We start from the raw sequence: 19,156 nt of genomic DNA, 5'->3' as shown, positions 1-19,156 counted from the left end.
CATATGGTAACTTCTTATTTTTTCAAAGTAGAAACTATATTTACTTATCGTAGATAGGTATTATATTAAGCTTTTAACAATATGTAAAAAATGTAAGATAAGTGGGTTTATTGTGAAATGAAAATTAATTATTCCCAAACAGACGGTGGCATAGGTATTTTGACATTTTATAAAATGTAAAAAAAAAAACAAAAACGAATGGAACGAACTAACTTTTTATGATGAATCAGCAAAATATATATCCTCCCTTTGCCTCTATCACCTTTTGCAGACGTCTCGGAACTGACTCCAACTCGGAACTAAGCTGTGGATATAAGCCAGCAGAATTTCTCTCCAGAGTGATTTCACCTCTCAGATTTTATTCTCACGGTTCCTTGTCAAATTTGGAGTCCGGTTTCTTTTTATATAAGACCAGAGATTCTCGATAATGTTTAAGTCTGGGCTCTGGGGCGGCTAGTCCAAAGTATTAACCCCAATGTCCTTAAAGAATTGGGTAAGGACTTTAGCTTTATGACACGGGGCGTTGTCCTGTTGGAAGGCAAATGACTCCCCAATAAAATTCTCTCCAGAGGAGAAAGGGTGATTGTTTAGCACTTCCAAATATTTGTCTTTATTCGTGCTACCATCAACAGGAACTAAATTTCGCAAGCCATTGTAGGCGACGCATCCATAAAACATTATGGTCCCACCTCCATGGATCGCTCTTACTCATATAGGTGCCACTTTTTTGCGACGTTCTTTTAGGTTTCTTACGAAAACTTTTTTGAATAAATAAAATAAAATAATAAAATTTTTGGCAAACTCAAGGCGCTTTAACTTATTGCGCTGTGTTATTTGCAGTATAGCTCTAGTAATATATGTTCCAAAATCAGTTTCCTTAAGACGTCTACGTATTGTCCGTTCGCTGACATCAAAATTTCCTGTTCCCTTCAAGTCATTGGCAACCGATCGAGGAGTTTTTAAGACATCCTGCTTAAATTGCCGCAAACTAAAAGAGTCTACCTTGGCAGTTGTTTTTCGTGGTCTGTCACAACGTGTAGCGTTTTTTGCAGTGTTGTTTTTTTTTAATTTGTTTTTTTGATAGCAGATTGTCTGACGTGAAATATACTATAATCTACTGATATTTTGTACTGAAATACCAGAGTTGAACTTCACTATTATTTAATTTTTAAGAGATTCACTGAATTCCTTTCGGTTACACATATTTCACAAATTATTGAACGAAAACTATTTTTATCAGCATTTACAATCTCTAAACTGAGATTATCCGTAATAATGGTTTCGCTTTCTATCAAAAGCAGATCAATGCAAATTAATTGAAGTTCTGACAAAACACTTTTGCCCAGCCAAGATCAGATTACGAATGAGAATAAGAAGCATGTTAAGAAAACGCAAAATGCAACTACGAAGATTATTACGAATTTATGTACTTAGCGGTAAGTCAGATAAGAGAGCTGTAACACGTAGCAATCCGTCAAAATTCAAAGCTAAACGTTGCGTAGAGTTTGTCAAAATACTTATGCCGACGTGTGTATGTACGAATGCATATAACTTATTAATTGATTTATTGTTTAGGGTTCCATTTTGACACCAATTTTTTCGGCCCATTCACTTGAATGATACCAAGATAAAATAAGTCATTCAGCAGAACACCCGAAGCGTTCTCTTACGCAATATTCGTGGATAGCATAGCGAAGGCAGAAAACATTTACACTTTCGTTGACTTTGGGTTCGCGGTTCTATTCGTGTTAATCATATGTAGGCGCGCGACTCCAAGTGTGAACAAGTTTATTGAAATACATAGCTAATTAAGAGACAAAGGGTTCTCTGCAAATTTTTCTCTTTTCAGGCCAGATTGTTGGAACGAGTCGTAAAGTTGAACAATAGCCAACAATGAATATGTTCTTGAAAACATACATAAATATAAACGGACAAACATACTGATGTATTAAATACTTCAGAGACGGTCCACATTTTGAATCGACTAAAATTTACATAAGTTAAAAGAATATCAAAAGATAGCATTCGACCAAGTTTGCATTTTTTTCTAGAGATTTGCGATGGAAATTTCTCAATGGACATGATATAACGGTTCTAGTGAATCTAGATTAATGAAAGTGATTTAAACAAAGTATTCATAAAACGTAATGACCCCATATGGTATAAAAGTGATAGATTAAGCAGGGAAAGGTAGCAGATGCGTTTTAACCATGAAGCTGTTCACAACGGTTTTCTGCCTAAGTAAGTGATTCACCGATAGACACCCAGCTCATCCAGCTCTAACAAAACAAACCAAAAATACTTAATTTCCAGGCTTGGCCTTCAGCCTGGCCAGTGCAAAGAAAGTGGTTCAAGAGACCGGAAGACTCATCACGATCCAATCCCCAGCACCGGCACCGGCACCACCTCCACAGCAGAGTGTTATTTATAAGCTTCCTCCGCAGCATTATTACCCGCCGCCCCCACAGCACTGCAACTGTCCGCCTGGCCCGCCCGGACCCCCAGGGCCTCCAGGGGCGCAAGGGCCTGCTGGCCAACCAGGTGCAAAAGGTCATAAAGGTGAAAAAGGTGATCGAGGGGAAAAGGGGGAGAAAGGGCACTATGGAATGCCGGGACCTCCAGGACTACCAGGGCCAATAGGACCACCTGGCCCTAGCAAGTACCGTGGCGACCATGAACATCACCATCACCACCACCCACCGCCAGGACCTCCTCCTCCCCCTCCTCCCCCACCACCGCCGCCACCGCCGCCACCACCACATCACCATCACCACCCACATCCCCCAATAATACCGCCGCCACCAATAATAATTCCCATTCCGTCACTGCCACTGCCACCGCCTCACAAAGGAGGCCATCATCATCACCACAAGGGATCTAAAGGACCCCCTGGACCCCCAGGGCCCCCAGGTGAGCTACTGAAAGCACACTGAAGTGCATACATAATTACTTAGAAGAGAAAACATGAGAATTAAGTAGCTCGAGATACCTTTACTCTCTGGAAAATCCAATCAGGCTTTTATATAGTCACATTATCAGTTAGAAATTGTATCGTCTATGCAATTATTTTCTTAATTTGTTCAAGTACTAATAATATTTAATCTCGTATTATCTACAGGAACGGGACCGCCTGGACCTCCAGGACCTCCAGGAAATTCCCATCATCATCATCCACATCCTCACCCCCCCCAACCACCACCGCCGCCACCGTATCCATACCCACCGACGGTACCATACCCTACACCACCGCAAATTCCATGGTTTCCAGTTCCTGTACCAGTACCCTGGCCCTCAAAGGGTCACAAAGGTGACAAAGGGCATTATCACCATTATCCTCCATCGGATGGTCACCACAAGGGTGGACATCATCATAACAACCACAACAAAGGTGATCATCATCATCATCATCATCATCCACCTTCCCATTGGCCACATTATCCCCACAAGGGAGGACATAACGGTCAACACCCTCCCCCGCCGTATGGAGGTGGACACAAGGGTGATCCACACGATCCACAGCATGGAGGGCACAAAGGTGGCCCACACGATCCACAGCATGGAGGGCACAAAGGTGGCCCACACGATCCACAGCATGGAGGGCACAAGGGAGATCATCACCACTCTTCTTACCCGCCGAACAATCACCACAACCCCGGAAATGGAGGACATAATCATAACCATCCTAATTCACCATCTCACCCGCAACCTGATCCACACAATCCTTATCACGGAGAATCCCATGAGCATCATCATCATAACAACCTTGTAGGTCCCGATCAGGACCACAACGGAGGTGAAGAACAATTCCCGCGTGATGGTCTGGATGTAGATGCTGAAGTAGAGGTAGAGGAAGAGGAAGAGGGCGTTGAGAACATTATTGACGAAAGTATTCAGGACTCTGCTGAGACCGAAGAATCTATGCACGTCGAACCGACTGAATTTCAACAGTATTCCGAGAATACTAGCTATATCAGTTATGAAAACAATACACTGGACATAAACGATGGAGCTGCCTCTATGGAGGAAGGAATGGAAGAGATTAGTGAGGATGAAAACGGAAGTGCACCAAACAATGTTGAAACAGACGGAGACGATGAGGTGTTAGTAGAGAATCAAATAGAGATTGAAAACTTGAATGACGATAACCAGTCTTCAGAGACTGATCCTGTGCAGGAGCGAGCCAACAAACGACCAATTATCTTAGCTATTGGAACCCCACGAAATCCATTTCACCTGTACGCATATGATCACTACAACTCATGAGCCACCAGACAAGACGAAGGTTACCGAAAATAAATATTATAACTGAAATTAACACATGAAAAATTTCCGTGCCTTGAATTTCTACCATATTTGAGGTGTATTTTGGTCAAAAATACTTAGATCAGCTAAATTTAACTTTTATTGATGAAGGAAGGACCCCGCATTGCCAATGCTAAAATCCTTCGTTGCAGGACGAATTTCGTTGGGGTCGTCCAAAATCATTTGCTCTGCCATAAAATATCGCCGCCATAAATATGCTGTCCTCGAATGAGATAGAGATAGAGACATCCTTGGGCATTGGCATAACTTCCAACTGTCACTGTTACCTTAAGTCATACTGCAGCCGTGAAAGAGGGGCTTAATAGTCCCAGCTTTCCCCGCTGAAATCACATACAGAATGTAACTCTGGATCGTGCATAGTTGATCCGTCGTCAGCAGGGACTCAGAATATCAACATTGTAGTATTGCGAGGGATGGTACAGTCATCTGCTGGGCTGTTTCGGAGTTCAGTAGAGCGACCTCCATGCTTTCCGCTGGCCTCAGCATAGCCCTCATCCTCTTCAGTGCCTTTCCATCGACCTCATCCGTTTTCAAACAGTGTGGTTTTTGGAATCTCTTTCCTCGGTTCCATAGGTGTCGCTGTGGACTTTTGGCCTCCTCCTTGGGAGTTTCCGTCTCTAGAAGAAACCGAAGTCATTTCCTAGCAGCCCCGCAAACAGCGCGCTGAAACAGACCGACGGACAGACAGAGACCGCAATATTTTGTGCGTTACAAATTTCTGCCAAATGTTAATATACCTTCAAGAGTATGCAAGCATTCAGAGCTTCAAAACTATCAGAAAAAGGAGGTGCAATGAATTCATAAAAAAAATTAATTTAATATACATATTTCTTTACTATTTGAGTACCAGTCCTCGTAAAAAATGGTTGATATGTATTGTAAAATGTAGAATGGAAATATTGATGGCATATTCTTTGCCTGGAGTTTACAAATGAGAACAATCGTGAAGGCAATATTTAATAAAATCGATATATTAAAAACCATTTTGAAGCCATCGACTCGATGAAATTGTACCAGGCTCTCATAATATGATGGTATGCTTCCTGTACGAATCCATGTGCATGTGCCGCCGATTCCTGCCAATCGTTCAGCGACTTCGATTTGGACCCGATTGTATGTATGTATACTCTTATTGGGTCTGTCTGTGTTTTGAAGCGGACTTCTCTAGAACCTGCGCACTGACCATAATATGTATTTTGTAATCCGAACTCTCTCAGGTCTCAGTGTAACATAATAAGGAACAGAAAAAAAAAGTGAGAGCACAAGAGAGCTTTTTCTTCTTTCACCTGACACTTATAATAGCTGGTATGACAGGGATGGTTTTATTTAATTTCAAATTTAACCTATCCCAATACAGTAGACACTGTCGTTTTTGTGTTCTCAGCGCCTGGTAAGAGCTCAACTAAGTTTTCTTCATGACAAAGTCACACTACTTATCACGCAATATGGAACTTATATGGAACGATTATTATTATTGTATATTCGGATTATTGTATTATAATTAAAATGCATTTTTTTTAGAATTGTGTACAACTGGTTAAACCTGTCGTAAAATGTATATTTATATTATATTTTGTTAACCTTTGCGAAGGAATAGTGTTTTAAGCTGAGTTTTGCAAAAAACCTTCTCAACCCCCAGAGTTTTTGTAAAGAAAACTTTCAAAATTGTTTATGATTCCTTAATTGAAGAAAAAACATTGAATGTTATATTTTCCCATTGCATGAAGAAATTAGATATGTGGAGTTAGCTTTAAAGCTGCTTATTAGGTTGCCCTTGCGCTTATAGTCTCTGAGAACTAGGTGTTAAAAAGACGGACAGACACTCACTTTTGCATTCGAAAGATTCATATTTCCCAGGTGGAAATTCTTAATCAACTTTTCCCACGTATTGTGAAGCTCTAACTATTGTACAACCATGCCGCAATAAATGTTTCTAACTTAAAAAAATTTTCTTTAAAATATAATTAATTTCATGATTAATGACGGGAATATGAGGCGGCGCATATTAAGACATTAAAATGTCTTCTTCCCGATATTATCCACATTTGAAAGGATAGTTGGGCGCGAATGTAGTCTACCCATGGATAGAACAACTAACCATATAGTATATAGATGTGCCAGTGCATACTTCGAAAGCGTCACACGTCGAACTCCCAGAACTACATAGGTCCTAGGGACTCTTTTCGTTTTCTTTGTGATTTCTGATCTAATTTCTGGACAATTGCCTCCAGCATATTTGAATGTATGGGTACACAAGCAATCTCACCAGAACCAAAATTTGAGTTTGTAAATTGTAAATATGAAATGAAGATTAATAACCTACTAGATGGGTATCCCATTTCACTACCTACCAGATGGGTACCCATTTCACTAGCTTCTAGACGACTACCCATATCACTAGTTCGGGGGTAAACGATGTGGTGTCGCTGGTCCCCATGTCGTAGGACATTGCGGGTAAAAATGGAAATGATGAAAAGCATTGTTAAGAGTTAGTAAAGAAAGTACCCCTGGTCTGATAGGGAGTGGTGATATCACCACTTCCGAACCAGTTCCCAATACTGCTGGGAGAAAACAGAAATTAGCATCAGCATCAGATCTCTAAAAACGAAAAAAGCATACAACACACATGTTTTTTTGGAAACATATTGCGTGTGTACTAACACATGCAAAGAGGTTCTCTCTGCGCTCTCTCATGATGACGCGTCAGCACCCGAACGCCAGAGCCGAAGTGTCTGGGGTATTCGAACTGGTAACCCAGCGTGTGACACTTTCTGGTATGAACTGGCAAATCTATATACTGTATACCATATACAACGAACTAGAGCAAAATTCGAATTATTTACATGTCTTTCTCACAAGATTCCGTGATGTTCGTATATCCATCATATGCATACATACATACATTCCATACAGTTGCGCGCCCTTTAAGAATATTTAACCCGTTCTATCGGACAATTCTACGATAGTGCCATCGATGGTTTTGCAGCCCTAATGACCAGCTGCTCTAAATTCATCACAAGACATTTCGAAAAATTTTTAAACAAATTCGACAAAAAAGCTAATATTGTAAAAAAAGTATAGACAGAAGACTGAATTTATTGTTCCTTCTTATTGGGATCCGTACTATTTTAATGGCACAATCTCGAATGGTAGTGAATGACGACTATGAACACCCAGATTATCTAGAATATATTCTAGAATCCGTTCTGATGCCCAGTGATGAAAGCTTAGATTTCAATCTGTTAAGGAACGATTACAACTCTGTGCTTTTACACAAATGTCAATGCGATAAAGGCGGTTGTGCAAATAACGAAAGATGCTTACACGGAGGTGCTTATGAGTACTGTCCAGATGGAAAAGAATTGATTCAAAGGCAGACTAACGAAAAAGGCAATATCCCAATTGTGGAGTGCAATTCCTTCTGTGAGTGTCGGATAGATTTTTGCACTAATCGACTTGTGCAGTACGGTCCAAGAGCAAATTTGGAAGTATTTAATTCTCCGACTTACAAATCAAAAGGTGTCCGCACGAAAGTAAGCATTCCTTGTGGTGCCTTCATCTGCGAATATGCAGGGGAAATTCTAACTATTTCTGAGGCCAAACGACGCATAGTTACCAACAAAAAACTGGGATCAATGAATTATGTGTTAATACTCAACGAATACACTAAGACCGATGACTGCTATAAAGATAAACGACAAGTCACCATTATAGATCCTTCTCGACGTGGAAATATTGGACGCTATATTAACCACAGCTGTGACCCCAATTGTCAGATAACAGCGGTACGAATAGATTGTCCCATACCAAAAATATGTGAGTTTTATTAACTTTGTACAAGTTACCGGAACATTGTCGTTTTATATATTTATATGTATGTACATATGTACATTTTTAAAGGTGTTTTCGCAGCACGCAACATTCTTGCTCAAGAAGAACTGTGCTTTCATTACGGTGGAGAAGATCGATACGTAGAAGATCAAGCAAGTGATAGCAAGGCTTGCCTCTGCACTGCTGATAGTTGTGCTGGTTTTATGCCAAATTCTGAAATAATATAGATTATTAAGAGATAATATTTAAAAAAATTCACCGACTTACCCCTCACAGTTTATTTTGTACATTGTTTTCAAGCGGAGGTAGCTTTTCAAGTATCCAAGACTCAAGGTCAAGAAGCGACGATTTTTTCAGTTCATGAAGTGTATTTTTCATTGGTTGGAATGTACCATTGACTCCTAATATTTGAAGAGATTTAAAAGTCTCCAGGCCCCACTCAAGCGGTACTAAGGTATCGCCCTCACCATGAAACATTCGGAGCTCTGGAAGATGGTGATGTGAGCGCGACTGCAGGGATTCATAAACGATGGAGCTACGATTGAGAAAAGAAGAGTGGGCAAAGACACCCGCAAGTCCAGCATTCAAATGGTAGCCCGTATGCAAGGCTAACGCACCGCCCATTGAAAAACCGCCCACAATGATGCGGCTAGTTGGTATGCCTGCTGAAACCTCTTCTTCGATAAGTTGATGAACGATTTCGTAACACTGGGACATGCTCCTTTTACTTTCCTGTGCCGCAATGTTGACCGAGCGTCGATCGAACCAAACATTGGACTCCTGGCCGTTTAACGGCGTATACTTTTGCATTGGTGCTGTTGGATATACGATTTTTATGTGCGGGTATTCTAAATTCCGACCCAACAAAAAGCGAACCCATTCCAGTATCCCCGGACCAGTGTCACCGGAGCCATGGAAAAATATTACGGATGCGCTCTGTTTGCTCGTTGCATTTATCGTCGTTAAGGCGGGTCTCATCTTTACTTCGGGGCTATAGATCAAACAACAAATAATAATAATAATAAATTTGTGTGGCCCTCAGACATATACCGAAATATACATCACAAATTTTAAAATATACCGTAAATATACTGACATTATTATTTGTATGAGAGTTCCATTATATTCCTCGTTTTTGATATTCGGTTTAATATTATTAGCTAGCTAGAACCCTCATCTCTTAAAACATAATTTTATCTTATTGATGAATCAATTTCATACAAGACTGTTTATCTTTATGTCCTCATTGTTTATAAAATATGTTTGAAGCGTTATGCTGCGTCTTAAAATATACTGGAAAATAATCAAATATACGGTCAGACCCTCAGATATTCTCTTTTCAAAATGTACCTTAAATATACCGAAGGAAACGAAACAGGATAAAAACGTGTTTTGCGTGGTTCATGAACGAACAAAAAATAACTATTATATTGAACGAACTGAATAAGTTCACTTTAACCCATTGCCGAATAGAAAATACACATAAAATTATATGGAATATTACACCTGGTATTTTTCTAAGCAGTTTATAAAAATTCTATGGGATTTCACTTATTGTCGTTTGTCCATCGTCCTCCTCCAGCATAAAAAAAGCAGTTTTAAATGAAGACTTAAGCATAATTAATTTGTAAGAAAAACACAAGTAAACGCAAATATGAGTAACAACTGCCAGAACGCAAAATGCCCTTTAAGGAGCTGCTTTAATTGCGCAAAAAGTGAGCAAAAGAGAACAAGTGAGCAAAAAGAATAAGTGAGCTAAAAAGAACAGTTTGGATGGAACATGTTCAGTTGCTCACTTAAGTAAACAACTTTTTTTTGTTCACTCACCCATGAGCAACACAACACTATTCTGGATACTAATACTATACCTAAAGCTCCGTTAAGATAGTAAAATCCTTTGTTTTTGTAGAAAATATATAGACTTTTTATGCTTTTGCGCTTCCGCTGCTCCAAACATTGCTAGTCATAATTATTGTCATTTTTCCTTTTTTTAAGAAGTTGTTTTGTTGTTTACAAAATGGTACAAAATATTATTTTTGTGTGTGATTGGAGGTTTCTCGTTGTGAGTTTGGTTTAAGTTTTGGTTCATTTTGCAGCCCTATAAAAACACATGTAAGTTGATGTTTTCCAACACCTTTCAGCCTGTTTACACTTAATATTTTAATGGAAATTGTGAGTGGCAGGTGCGAATTTATGAATTTATATTCATAAACATTGTGAGTGGATTTAATGTGAACAAATGAAGTAGAAAACTTGGTTTAAACGGTGCATTCCATACTGGAACAACCTAAAAGAGACCTGAAAAGTTTATTGATGAAACTACAGAAACAAAAGGCTGTGTGTCATTCATACTCATCAGCATGTGTGTACCAATCTAATGCAAAAGTTTACTTGCCAGAACTTATATTTAACCGACAGCTGTTGAGTAGACGGCAATACAATTCATTTATATAAAACCAAAGTTCAACAGTACCCTTCCAAACACGCGCTGATTACGTTATTTGTATATCACCTACACCAATGCATACCAATGCATGTATATTTATGTATATGTATGGTTGAGTTTGAACGAGTTTTGCCTCCTCACAATGATTCGGCAGTAATTCACACTGTTTTTCCCTTTATCATTGCCTAATAAACATACATACACTGCATACACATATATGTACAATTGAATATAAAAGTATGATTATAGTGGAAGTTGTAACGATTAAAAGATAAACAACTAAAATAAATACATATGTACATACCTATTCCGCATCAAGGGGTTTCCCGTACTCCTGACATCCAAATTTACAGTCAGTCCTGGTTTTCCTTTTAATTTGAACATGAATACATATATGCACATACATACATACATATGGACTTGTGAAGACCTGTAGGGTTTTTCTTAGCTTGAAAAGTAAGGAATAGGAATAGGAAAGATTGCTAATGACAAACATGTTTGTACAGTTACATATACATATGTATATCTAGGATTCCACCAACAATGGTGTTATTTTATACTATTCCATGTACTGACATACATATATCAGAGGGATATTCAAATAGACTTCTGGTAAAATTAGTCAGTAAAAAAATTCGTCAGTTGTAAAAGTATCGTATAAAATAAGAAATATCAGAATTGATATCGTTCCTTCTGGAATTCAGACCTAACACAGTTCATTCATAGCAAGAATTCTTATCTCATTGTAGTGAAAATGAGTTTTTATGAGCACACATATGCATTTTTCGAAAAGAACAATACACCTGAAAGTCACCGAGCAACTCATGTAAGCATGATAATGCTTTTAGTAAATCTGGTAGATAACTTAGGTTTGTTTTCATAAAGAGAGCCCCTCACTAGGTGAACGGACTTCCACAAATCAGTTGACTTACTCTCCCTCTGCGTGTCGTACGCATTTTCGCGAATCAAATAATTTCGCTAGCGTGGGGCTCTCGTTTTCAAACAGCTAAGCTGAACGATAATAGCCTCAGCGTACTCGGAGTTAGGTTTCTTCACTTTCAGTTAAATTTCTGACACCTAATCAGTGACCAATATGCATATTGTGTGGCTTACTTAAGTCGATTTTATATACGTATCTGTGATCACTCGTATTAGAGGATCTACTGTCTTAGGCAATATATCGTGACAGTTCCTCAAGTGTTTGAAAAAGAGTCTCGTCATCCCTATCAGTGCCAAATGCAAATGCAGTATGAAAACTGTATACCCGACCGTTTTCCGGCCCAGATGACCTCCCCGATGCATAATATGTGCACCCGTCAACCAGAAGGTTCGTTTCTTAGGATTTCTATACTACACTGCTGAGTAATTTTTCTCGCGCTGTTTTTGGTAAAAAAAAAAAAAAAAACTGAGCATGACTCTTCAAATCACGAATCAAGCTCTCTTACCTACAGTCTAAAACCGTCGCAATGATTGGCAAAAATGTTCCAACAAATTCTTGATTGTGTACAGTGGAGACCCAAAAAGTAGAACTGCACCTGCTTTTATCATGAAATTAAGCTTTTGCAATTTGAATTATTACGTGTGTTTTTTCTGTGGATATTCATTAGCAATTATCTTCTAAAAGTCGACAGTAGGATGTTGCTTAGCAGATAACTGCAAAACTAGTTTGCGTTTAATATCAAAAAAACGGCTAGTAATATTATGTGTGTGTTTTGTTTGGTCACGTAAGAAGAAACAAAAAACAATGCGGTTTTGCGGTATGTGATGGTTATCTGTTTGCGAAGGTTATCCGACCCGTATCATCAGGATAATGTAGCAATAACCCCTGACCAATCTAGGTAAAAAAGTATTCTTATTTAAAAATGGGAAGATTTCTAAAAAGTATCATCTTGTACTGTACGCCAATTTAAACAAGATAAGATAACATGTACATCCATACATACATTTGTATGCAGCTTTAGCTTATTAGCTATGTATATGTATGTGTGTACTATACAGTCAACCAACTCATAGGGCACGACATAGAGCCTTGCCTGAATATTATTGTGAATGAATTTGGTTTTACCGCTCTAATATTGGTCCTCTGGTTTTCAGAGACTGAGATGAACAACCATTCCGAACGTTGTTCCATCTCAACCGCATGCGGACGGTTCGAGTCGGTCTCCCCCATAGATGACCACGATGCAACGGACGATGACATGACATTTTGCATGTCAAACTACGCCAAGGAAGCTCTAAAGATGATGTTCATGATGCGCTCACACGGCATGCTCACAGATGTCGTGCTGGAGGTAAAAAAGGAGCTCTTTCCCGCCCACAAAGTAGTGTTGTCCGCAGCATCGCCTTATTTCAAAGCTATGTTTACTGGTGGTCTGAAGGAGTCAGAGATGTCGCGCGTGCAGCTTCAGGGGGTAAGCTAATATCAACGGTTAACCTCAATTTGTTGGTTTAATAGATGAACAGTTTGCCCCTTTCGTTTTTGTAGGTTTGTCCCACAGCAATGTCGCGAATTTTGTATTTTATGTACACCGGACAAATTCGAGTAACCGAAGTAACTGTTTGCCAACTGCTGCCTGCAGCGACCATGTTCCAAGTGCCAAATGTAATTGATGCATGCTGTGCCTTCTTAGAAAGACAATTGGACCCAACAAACGCTATCGGCATTGCAAACTTTGCGGAACAGCACGGGTGTGTGGAGCTTCAAAAGAAAGCCAACATATTTATTGAAAGGAACTTCACTCAGGTGAGTAATACCACTGTCAATAGTGTTAGAGTAAAGAATATTGAGTACTGAACAACATTTCCCCAATAACATGGCTTGTTTGACCTAGGTCTGTCAAGAGGAGGAATTTCTACAGCTTTCGGCATATCAACTCATTGCCCTCATTCGAAGAGACGAGTTAAACGTGCAGGAGGAACGCGAGGTTTACAATGCTGTTCTTAAGTGGGTAAAGTACGACGAAGACAATCGGCACTGCAAGATGGAACACATATTGGGAGCCGTCCGATGCCAGTTCCTAACGCCCAACTTCCTCAAGGAGCAAATGAAGAATTGCGATGTGCTACGCAAAGTCCCGGCGTGTCGCGAGTATCTTGCAAAGATCTTCAAAGACCTAACGCTGCACAAGTGCCCTGGAGTAAAGGAGCGTACACCGAACACGACGCGTATGATATTCGTCGCGGGCGGTTTCTTTCGACACTCTCTGGACATACTGGAGGCTTATAATGTGGACGACAAGACGTGGACTACATTGCCGAACTTGCGGATTCCACGATCCGGCCTTGGCGCAGCATTTCTTAAGGGAAAGTTCTATGCAGTCGGTGGCCGAAACAACAACATGTGCTCATCCTACGACTCCGACTGGGTAGATCGTTATAGTGCCATCAGCGAGACTTGGCGTCCGTGCTCGCCAATGTCCGTACCGCGTCATCGTGTGGGTGTAGCAGTTATGGACGAGCTGATGTATGCTGTGGGGGGCTCCGCAGGCATGGAGTATCATAACACAGTGGAATAGTGCGTATAAAATGATGATGTTCAATACCAGATTATGCTTAGCCAAAGTCTTAATTATTTGCAGCTATGACCCAGACCTCGATCGATGGACGCTTGTTCAGCCAATGCATTCGAAACGGTTGGGTGTGGGCGTAGTAGTAGTCAATCGCCTGCTTTATGCGATCGGCGGTTTCGATGGTAACGAGCGATTGACCAGTGTTGAATGTTATCATCCGGAAAACAACGAATGGAGTTTCTTGCCGCCTCTGCAAACCGGTCGCAGTGGAGCGGGTAAATTGAACGATTCTATTTATAATCTGTATTTCTGTTATGATCGGCTCTGTGTTTTTAGGTGTGGCTGCTATTAATCAGTTCATTTACGTAGTTGGTGGCTTTGATGGTACTCGGCAATTGGCCACCGTAGAACGCTATGATACCGAAAATGAGACCTGGGATATGGTTGCACCCATACAAATTGCCCGCAGTGCACTATCCCTAACACCTCTCGATGGAAAACTGTACGCTATTGGTGGTTTCGATGGCAATAACTTTTTATCCATCGTTGAGGTATACGATCCTCGCACAAACACGTGGGTAAAGGGTACGCCGCTGAAGTCGGGTCGGTCTGGTCACGCGTCGGCTGTTATTTATCAACCTGCATGTGCCAATTCATTTATGGACTACGAGGAAAGCGAGACGCCAAGGCGGGATGGCAGTAACGACGACACGGAAAGGGACTTATCACGAGATCCATGCGGAAGTCAAAGTCCGCACTTTGCAGAGAACACACCCATGCAATTCCATACGTCATTTGGAATGAGCGGTTGTCACAATTGTGAGTCGGAAATAGAAGTCACAAAAGCCGTCGCTGCAGAAACGCCAGACTATCGAAATTCCGGTATTGACAAACAGGAGCAACGGAAACCAATATTCTGGGGACCAATAAAACAGTGTAAATCTCGGGGAAAGTCACCGGCGCCTTGGCCAGACCCTGGAGGTACGACAACAACATCCTCGCCCATTAAGGATGATAAAACGAGAACGAGATGTATACTCAGTCCAGTACGTACAGCAGCGAAAGCTTTACACAACACAATTGAAGGGCGACTTCGTAAGCTCGCAGCAGCCACATGACAATGAGAATCCGAACCGCATAGCCAAAACCAAAATCAATATTCATTGTACAAAGATAATTTTGTATCACTTAGAATTCCATTTTGAAAAGCATTCCATTGAAACATTGAGTATGCGCGGATTCAGGTATGGTATGTAGTTTTTTGCATATTAATGAGTGCACAAGACTATTCACACATATGTTCGCTAAGTGATATTTATGTTTTATGGCATCCATAACATTAACGGCGTATGGCAGCCCATTGTTTTAAGATTGATTAGGATTTTTAACTAAGCTATAATACCGTATTTTATACATTTGTATGTTTAATGGCCTAGTTTAATTTTACATATATGTACATATGTATGTACAAGTTACGAAAAAAAAAACATCCTCCCATTACAATTAATAGACAAGGTTAACAATGTACATTTAATAAAAAAGCACTCCACAATGAAATGGAGTTTGAAACCATGGTACCGCATGGCACAATGCATTCATTAATTATATCTTGTTATGGATTTTTAGACATTTTAAGTTTATTTCGTGTGCATACATAAGCTTTTAGCGGCTTTAAGTTATAGGCTTCTTTGCTTTCGAGGTCGCGGTGGATTCCATGAAACTGGTGTGTTATCGGTAATAGATACTATATTTAATCCACCCATTTGCAGCCCTTTAATAGCCGACTGCAATCATAAAGCAATAATTTATTTGATTATGTATGATAGGTGGAATGTGCAAGCCTACCATTCGTCCAGGTCCGAGGCCACGAACCTTCACTCGAATCGTTTTCCAACCCAATTCAATTGCTTTCTGCAATCAAAAATGTAGTAAAATACATACATGTAAGTTTGTAGAAATGTATATCTAGCTAAGAATATGCCACACAACTCACTGCGCTTATGCTTACGGCCGTCGCTTGTGCCGCAATGTTCGTCCCCTTCCTGGTATTTTTAAATCCTTCTATACCGCAAGAACGTATTAGCCTAGGTACACCTAAAATACGAATTATATCATTTATAATTATATATATCTATTAAATCATGCCTTTGTAGTCCGTCACTGATATTATTGTGTTGTTTGGAGAAACGCGGATGTTGCAAACGGGCAGCTCGTTGAAGGGCATTCCATTAAATAGTTGAGTGGCTATGGCTGCATCGGGAAAGAACTTGGACTTTCTATAAAAACGACCAAATATTATTCAGTTGTTATTTATTTCGAAATGCGTGGCTCGTACCGGTTAATAAGTGTATCAATATCCACAGACTTTTCGCCAACAGTTCCCTCGTCCTTAGCGGGCAGCGACGCCAACATTTCCTTGCGGTCTTCTGCCTTTCTGGAGCACACGCTTGTGTGAATGCTTGAAGTACTTAATGGCATTTGTACGGGCAAATTAACTCGCTTAGCATAGCGAACGGCATTTAAAATCGCTTTAATATACATTTTTATAAAATCTCAACAAACATATGTTCTCAGTTACGTCATTTCCAGTGTGACCAGTTCAACACGGAATTATCGACACTGTCGATAAAAATGCTGGAAAACTAGAAAGAAATATTTTGTTGTCGATGTATATTGTGAGTGGCAAAATCATAACACGTGCTGGAAACCAATCTAAGTTGTAGTTAATTGTTAATGAAATGGCTCTAAAACGATTGAAGAGTAAGTAATTTGCTATTCGTAAAGATTAAAGATCATCTCATGATCTGTGGTATTGCAGCTAAAAAATCAAAGCGATTGACTGGTCGTCTTAAGCACAAAATCGATAAAAAGGTACGCGAGCACAACAGGAAGGAGCGTCGCGATGCAAAGAAAAATCCAAAAAAAGGCAGCAAAAAACAGAAGCTCATTCAGATACCGAATATCTGCCCATTTAAGGATGACATACTGAAGGAAGTTGAGGAGGCCAAACAACGGCAAGAAGCCGAACGGCAAGCGCGCCGCGATGCTTTCAAATTAGAACGAGAGCAAAATAAATTCAAGTCCCTGGAATCTATGGTAGAAGATGCAGACATGCGGAGCACAGTCCATGGAGCTATGCACGAAGACGGTTCGGTCGATGACAATCAGAAAAAGTATAAGAATGCAGTCACAAAGGAGCAGTCTCTGAAGCAATATTTTAAAGAATTCCGTAAGGTCATTGAAAATGCCGACGTTGTCCTGGAAGTAGTGGATGCTCGTGATCCCCTCGGAACGCGCTGCACCGAAGTAGAACGCGCCGTTCGAGGAGCCCCTGGCAACAAACGCCTTGTACTTATACTAAACAAGGCGGATCTAGTGCCTAGGGAAAATCTAGATAACTGGATTAAGTACTTCAGGCGTGTAGGTCCAGTGACTGCGTTTAAAGCTTCTACACAAGATCAGGCGTCACGTTTAGGTCGCCGAAAACTTCACGACATGAAATCCGCTAAAGCCATGCAGGGATCGGTGTGCATTGGAGCTGAGCTACTAATGTCGATGCTGGGCAATTACTGCCGAAACAAAGGCATCAAGACATCGATACGAGTGGGAGTTGTTGGAATCCCAAATGTGGGAAAGAGCTCAATAATCAATTCGCTGACCCGAGGAAGATCGTGCATGGTGGGCAGTACCCCAGGTGTGACTAAGTAAGTCTCCTGTCTAATTATTATTTGTATTCAATTTAATTTACATTGGTCTTCGAAAACTAAAGGGCCATGCAGGAAGTAGAACTTGATTCAAAGATCAAACTAATCGATTGTCCGGGGATTGTATTTACGAGCGGAGCTGAAAGTTCACATGCAGTGCTCAAGAACGCCCAGCGCGTGGGCGATGTAAAAGATCCATTCACAATTGCGGAAAGCGTTTTAAGACGAGCCAGCAAAGAGTATTTCTGCTCTATGTATGATATTACAAGCTACGACACCTTTGAAGAATTCTTTGCAAAGAAGGCTGCTAGAATGGGTGAGTGCGTTGAATTTGTAGCCTATTGCTAACTAACTGTCCCCTCCTTAGGAAAATTCTTAAAAAAAGGAGTGCCTGATGTTGTGGCAGCTGCGCGCAGCGTGCTCAATGACTGGAACACTGGCAAAATAAAATATTGCACACAACCTCCCGAAGTAGTCGAGCCGCAAAGTGTCCACATTAGTGCCTCGATAGTACACGCCGAGGCCCGCGAGTTTGATGTTGATAACTTTGAGTCCATGGAGACAGATATACTAGAGCAATGCACTGTAAAAACAGATGAAGCTATGGAGATCGCATGCACAGGTTCTCTGGAGATTAGGAAACCTCGCGAAGAAGATGATACGGCGACTAATATTTCACCAAATCTAGTTATCAACGAGAAGGACAAGTCGTTGAGAACTCGTAAAAGAAAATTGGGTGATGAAAAAGAAAAACCAGACCCCGTACTGCTTTTAGAAGGTAATTATTATCTTACCACCACTTATAGTAACTTTAAAATATTAATTTTGTATATAAAATCTTGTTTTCAGAAAATCAATCGCTCAACAAATCTATAAAAGAAGTGCAAAAACGAAAGAAGAAGCAGAATGTGCGTAATGAGAAGAAAATTTCAAAAATTACAGATGTTCTGGATAACTTCAGCCTGGGTTCGGGTTCATCTACTTCAAAAGCAGATAAATATGATTTCGATAAGGATTATGTAATTGAATAAATTATCTGCACTATCCGATATAATAAATCAGACTATGATCTGGGTGACATTTTATTCCTCCAGTGCACTGACTTTCACTGAAAATGATTTCTTACACTCCATCGTTTTCAAAACAAATAAGGCAAGTTTTTCATTGAAAAACCGTCGAGTTTTTTAAATAAATTGAAGTTGCAATATGTTATGTTAAAACTTAACAGTATAACTGCTGTGATTATATATTTGATCATATTTATATCTATAGTACATCTGTCTCATTCCAATTTGAAGGAAAGTGGAAAAATCAGCTGTTATTTTACTTTTTCTATTATACAA

The 19,156-nt window shown here is 40.1% G+C and overlaps 6 protein-coding genes across 8 annotated transcripts; 4 read left to right on the top strand and 2 right to left on the bottom strand.

Moving 5' to 3' along the window:
• The first annotated feature begins 2,210 nt into the window (after positions 1-2,210).
• On the top strand, positions 2,211-4,263 carry LOC113565689 (formin-like protein 20). Its single transcript, XM_026988515.1, has 3 exons — positions 2,211-2,241; positions 2,314-2,910; positions 3,119-4,263. The coding sequence occupies exons 1-3, from the start codon at positions 2,211-2,213 to the stop codon at positions 4,261-4,263; spliced, it is 1,773 nt and encodes a 590-aa protein (XP_026844316.1).
• Positions 4,264-7,461: 3,198 nt separating this feature from the next.
• Positions 7,462-8,381, top strand: LOC6592004 (histone-lysine N-methyltransferase SETMAR). The gene is made up of 2 exons (XM_002016694.2): positions 7,462-8,139; positions 8,224-8,381. The coding sequence occupies exons 1-2, from the start codon at positions 7,470-7,472 to the stop codon at positions 8,379-8,381; spliced, it is 828 nt and encodes a 275-aa protein (XP_002016730.2). The 5' UTR covers positions 7,462-7,469.
• On the bottom strand, positions 8,300-9,255 carry LOC6591434 (lysophospholipase-like protein 1). The gene is made up of 3 exons (XM_002016693.2): positions 9,251-9,255; positions 8,422-9,145; positions 8,300-8,367 (listed from the first exon to the last, which is right to left on the bottom strand). The coding sequence occupies exon 2, from the start codon at positions 9,130-9,132 to the stop codon at positions 8,425-8,427; it is 708 nt and encodes a 235-aa protein (XP_002016729.2). The 5' UTR covers positions 9,133-9,145; positions 9,251-9,255; the 3' UTR covers positions 8,300-8,367; positions 8,422-8,424.
• A 1,058-nt stretch (positions 9,256-10,313) lies between these two features.
• On the top strand, positions 10,314-15,703 carry LOC6592092 (kelch-like ECH-associated protein 1). 3 transcript variants are annotated; one of them, XM_002016692.2, is made up of 6 exons: positions 10,314-10,337; positions 12,695-13,011; positions 13,086-13,343; positions 13,432-14,114; positions 14,179-14,384; positions 14,446-15,703. In XM_002016692.2, the coding sequence occupies exons 2-6, from the start codon at positions 12,703-12,705 to the stop codon at positions 15,225-15,227; spliced, it is 2,238 nt and encodes a 745-aa protein (XP_002016728.1). In that variant the 5' UTR covers positions 10,314-10,337; positions 12,695-12,702; the 3' UTR covers positions 15,228-15,703. The 3 variants fall into 3 exon arrangements, with proteins under 3 accessions (XP_002016728.1, XP_026843357.1, XP_026843350.1); XM_026987556.1 differs by lacking the exon at positions 10,314-10,337 and adding an exon at positions 10,494-10,516; XM_026987549.1 differs by lacking the exon at positions 10,314-10,337 and adding an exon at positions 11,804-11,927.
• Positions 15,704-15,721: 18 nt separating this feature from the next.
• Positions 15,722-16,664, bottom strand: LOC6592083 (28S ribosomal protein S11, mitochondrial). The gene is made up of 5 exons (XM_002016691.2): positions 16,445-16,664; positions 16,255-16,385; positions 16,103-16,203; positions 15,955-16,020; positions 15,722-15,893 (listed from the first exon to the last, which is right to left on the bottom strand). The coding sequence occupies exons 1-5, from the start codon at positions 16,648-16,650 to the stop codon at positions 15,786-15,788; spliced, it is 612 nt and encodes a 203-aa protein (XP_002016727.1). The 5' UTR covers positions 16,651-16,664; the 3' UTR covers positions 15,722-15,785.
• A 152-nt stretch (positions 16,665-16,816) lies between these two features.
• LOC6592082 (guanine nucleotide-binding protein-like 3 homolog) lies at positions 16,817-18,898 on the top strand. Its single transcript, XM_002016690.2, has 5 exons — positions 16,817-16,869; positions 16,928-17,813; positions 17,879-18,129; positions 18,181-18,591; positions 18,663-18,898. Exons 1-5 carry the CDS (start codon positions 16,848-16,850, stop codon positions 18,842-18,844), a joined length of 1,752 nt encoding a protein of 583 aa, XP_002016726.1. The 5' UTR covers positions 16,817-16,847; the 3' UTR covers positions 18,845-18,898.
• The last annotated feature ends 258 nt before the right edge of the window (positions 18,899-19,156 follow it).

The sequence above is a fragment of the Drosophila persimilis genome, unplaced genomic scaffold (assembly GCF_003286085.1).
Source record: "Drosophila persimilis strain 14011-0111.01,24,50 unplaced genomic scaffold, DperRS2 tig00000000-arrow-pilon, whole genome shotgun sequence".
NCBI classification, from domain to species: domain Eukaryota; kingdom Metazoa; phylum Arthropoda; class Insecta; order Diptera; family Drosophilidae; genus Drosophila; species Drosophila persimilis.
The sequence above is the reverse complement of the archived record's forward strand: the minus strand, read 5'-3'. Positions and strand labels throughout refer to the sequence as shown.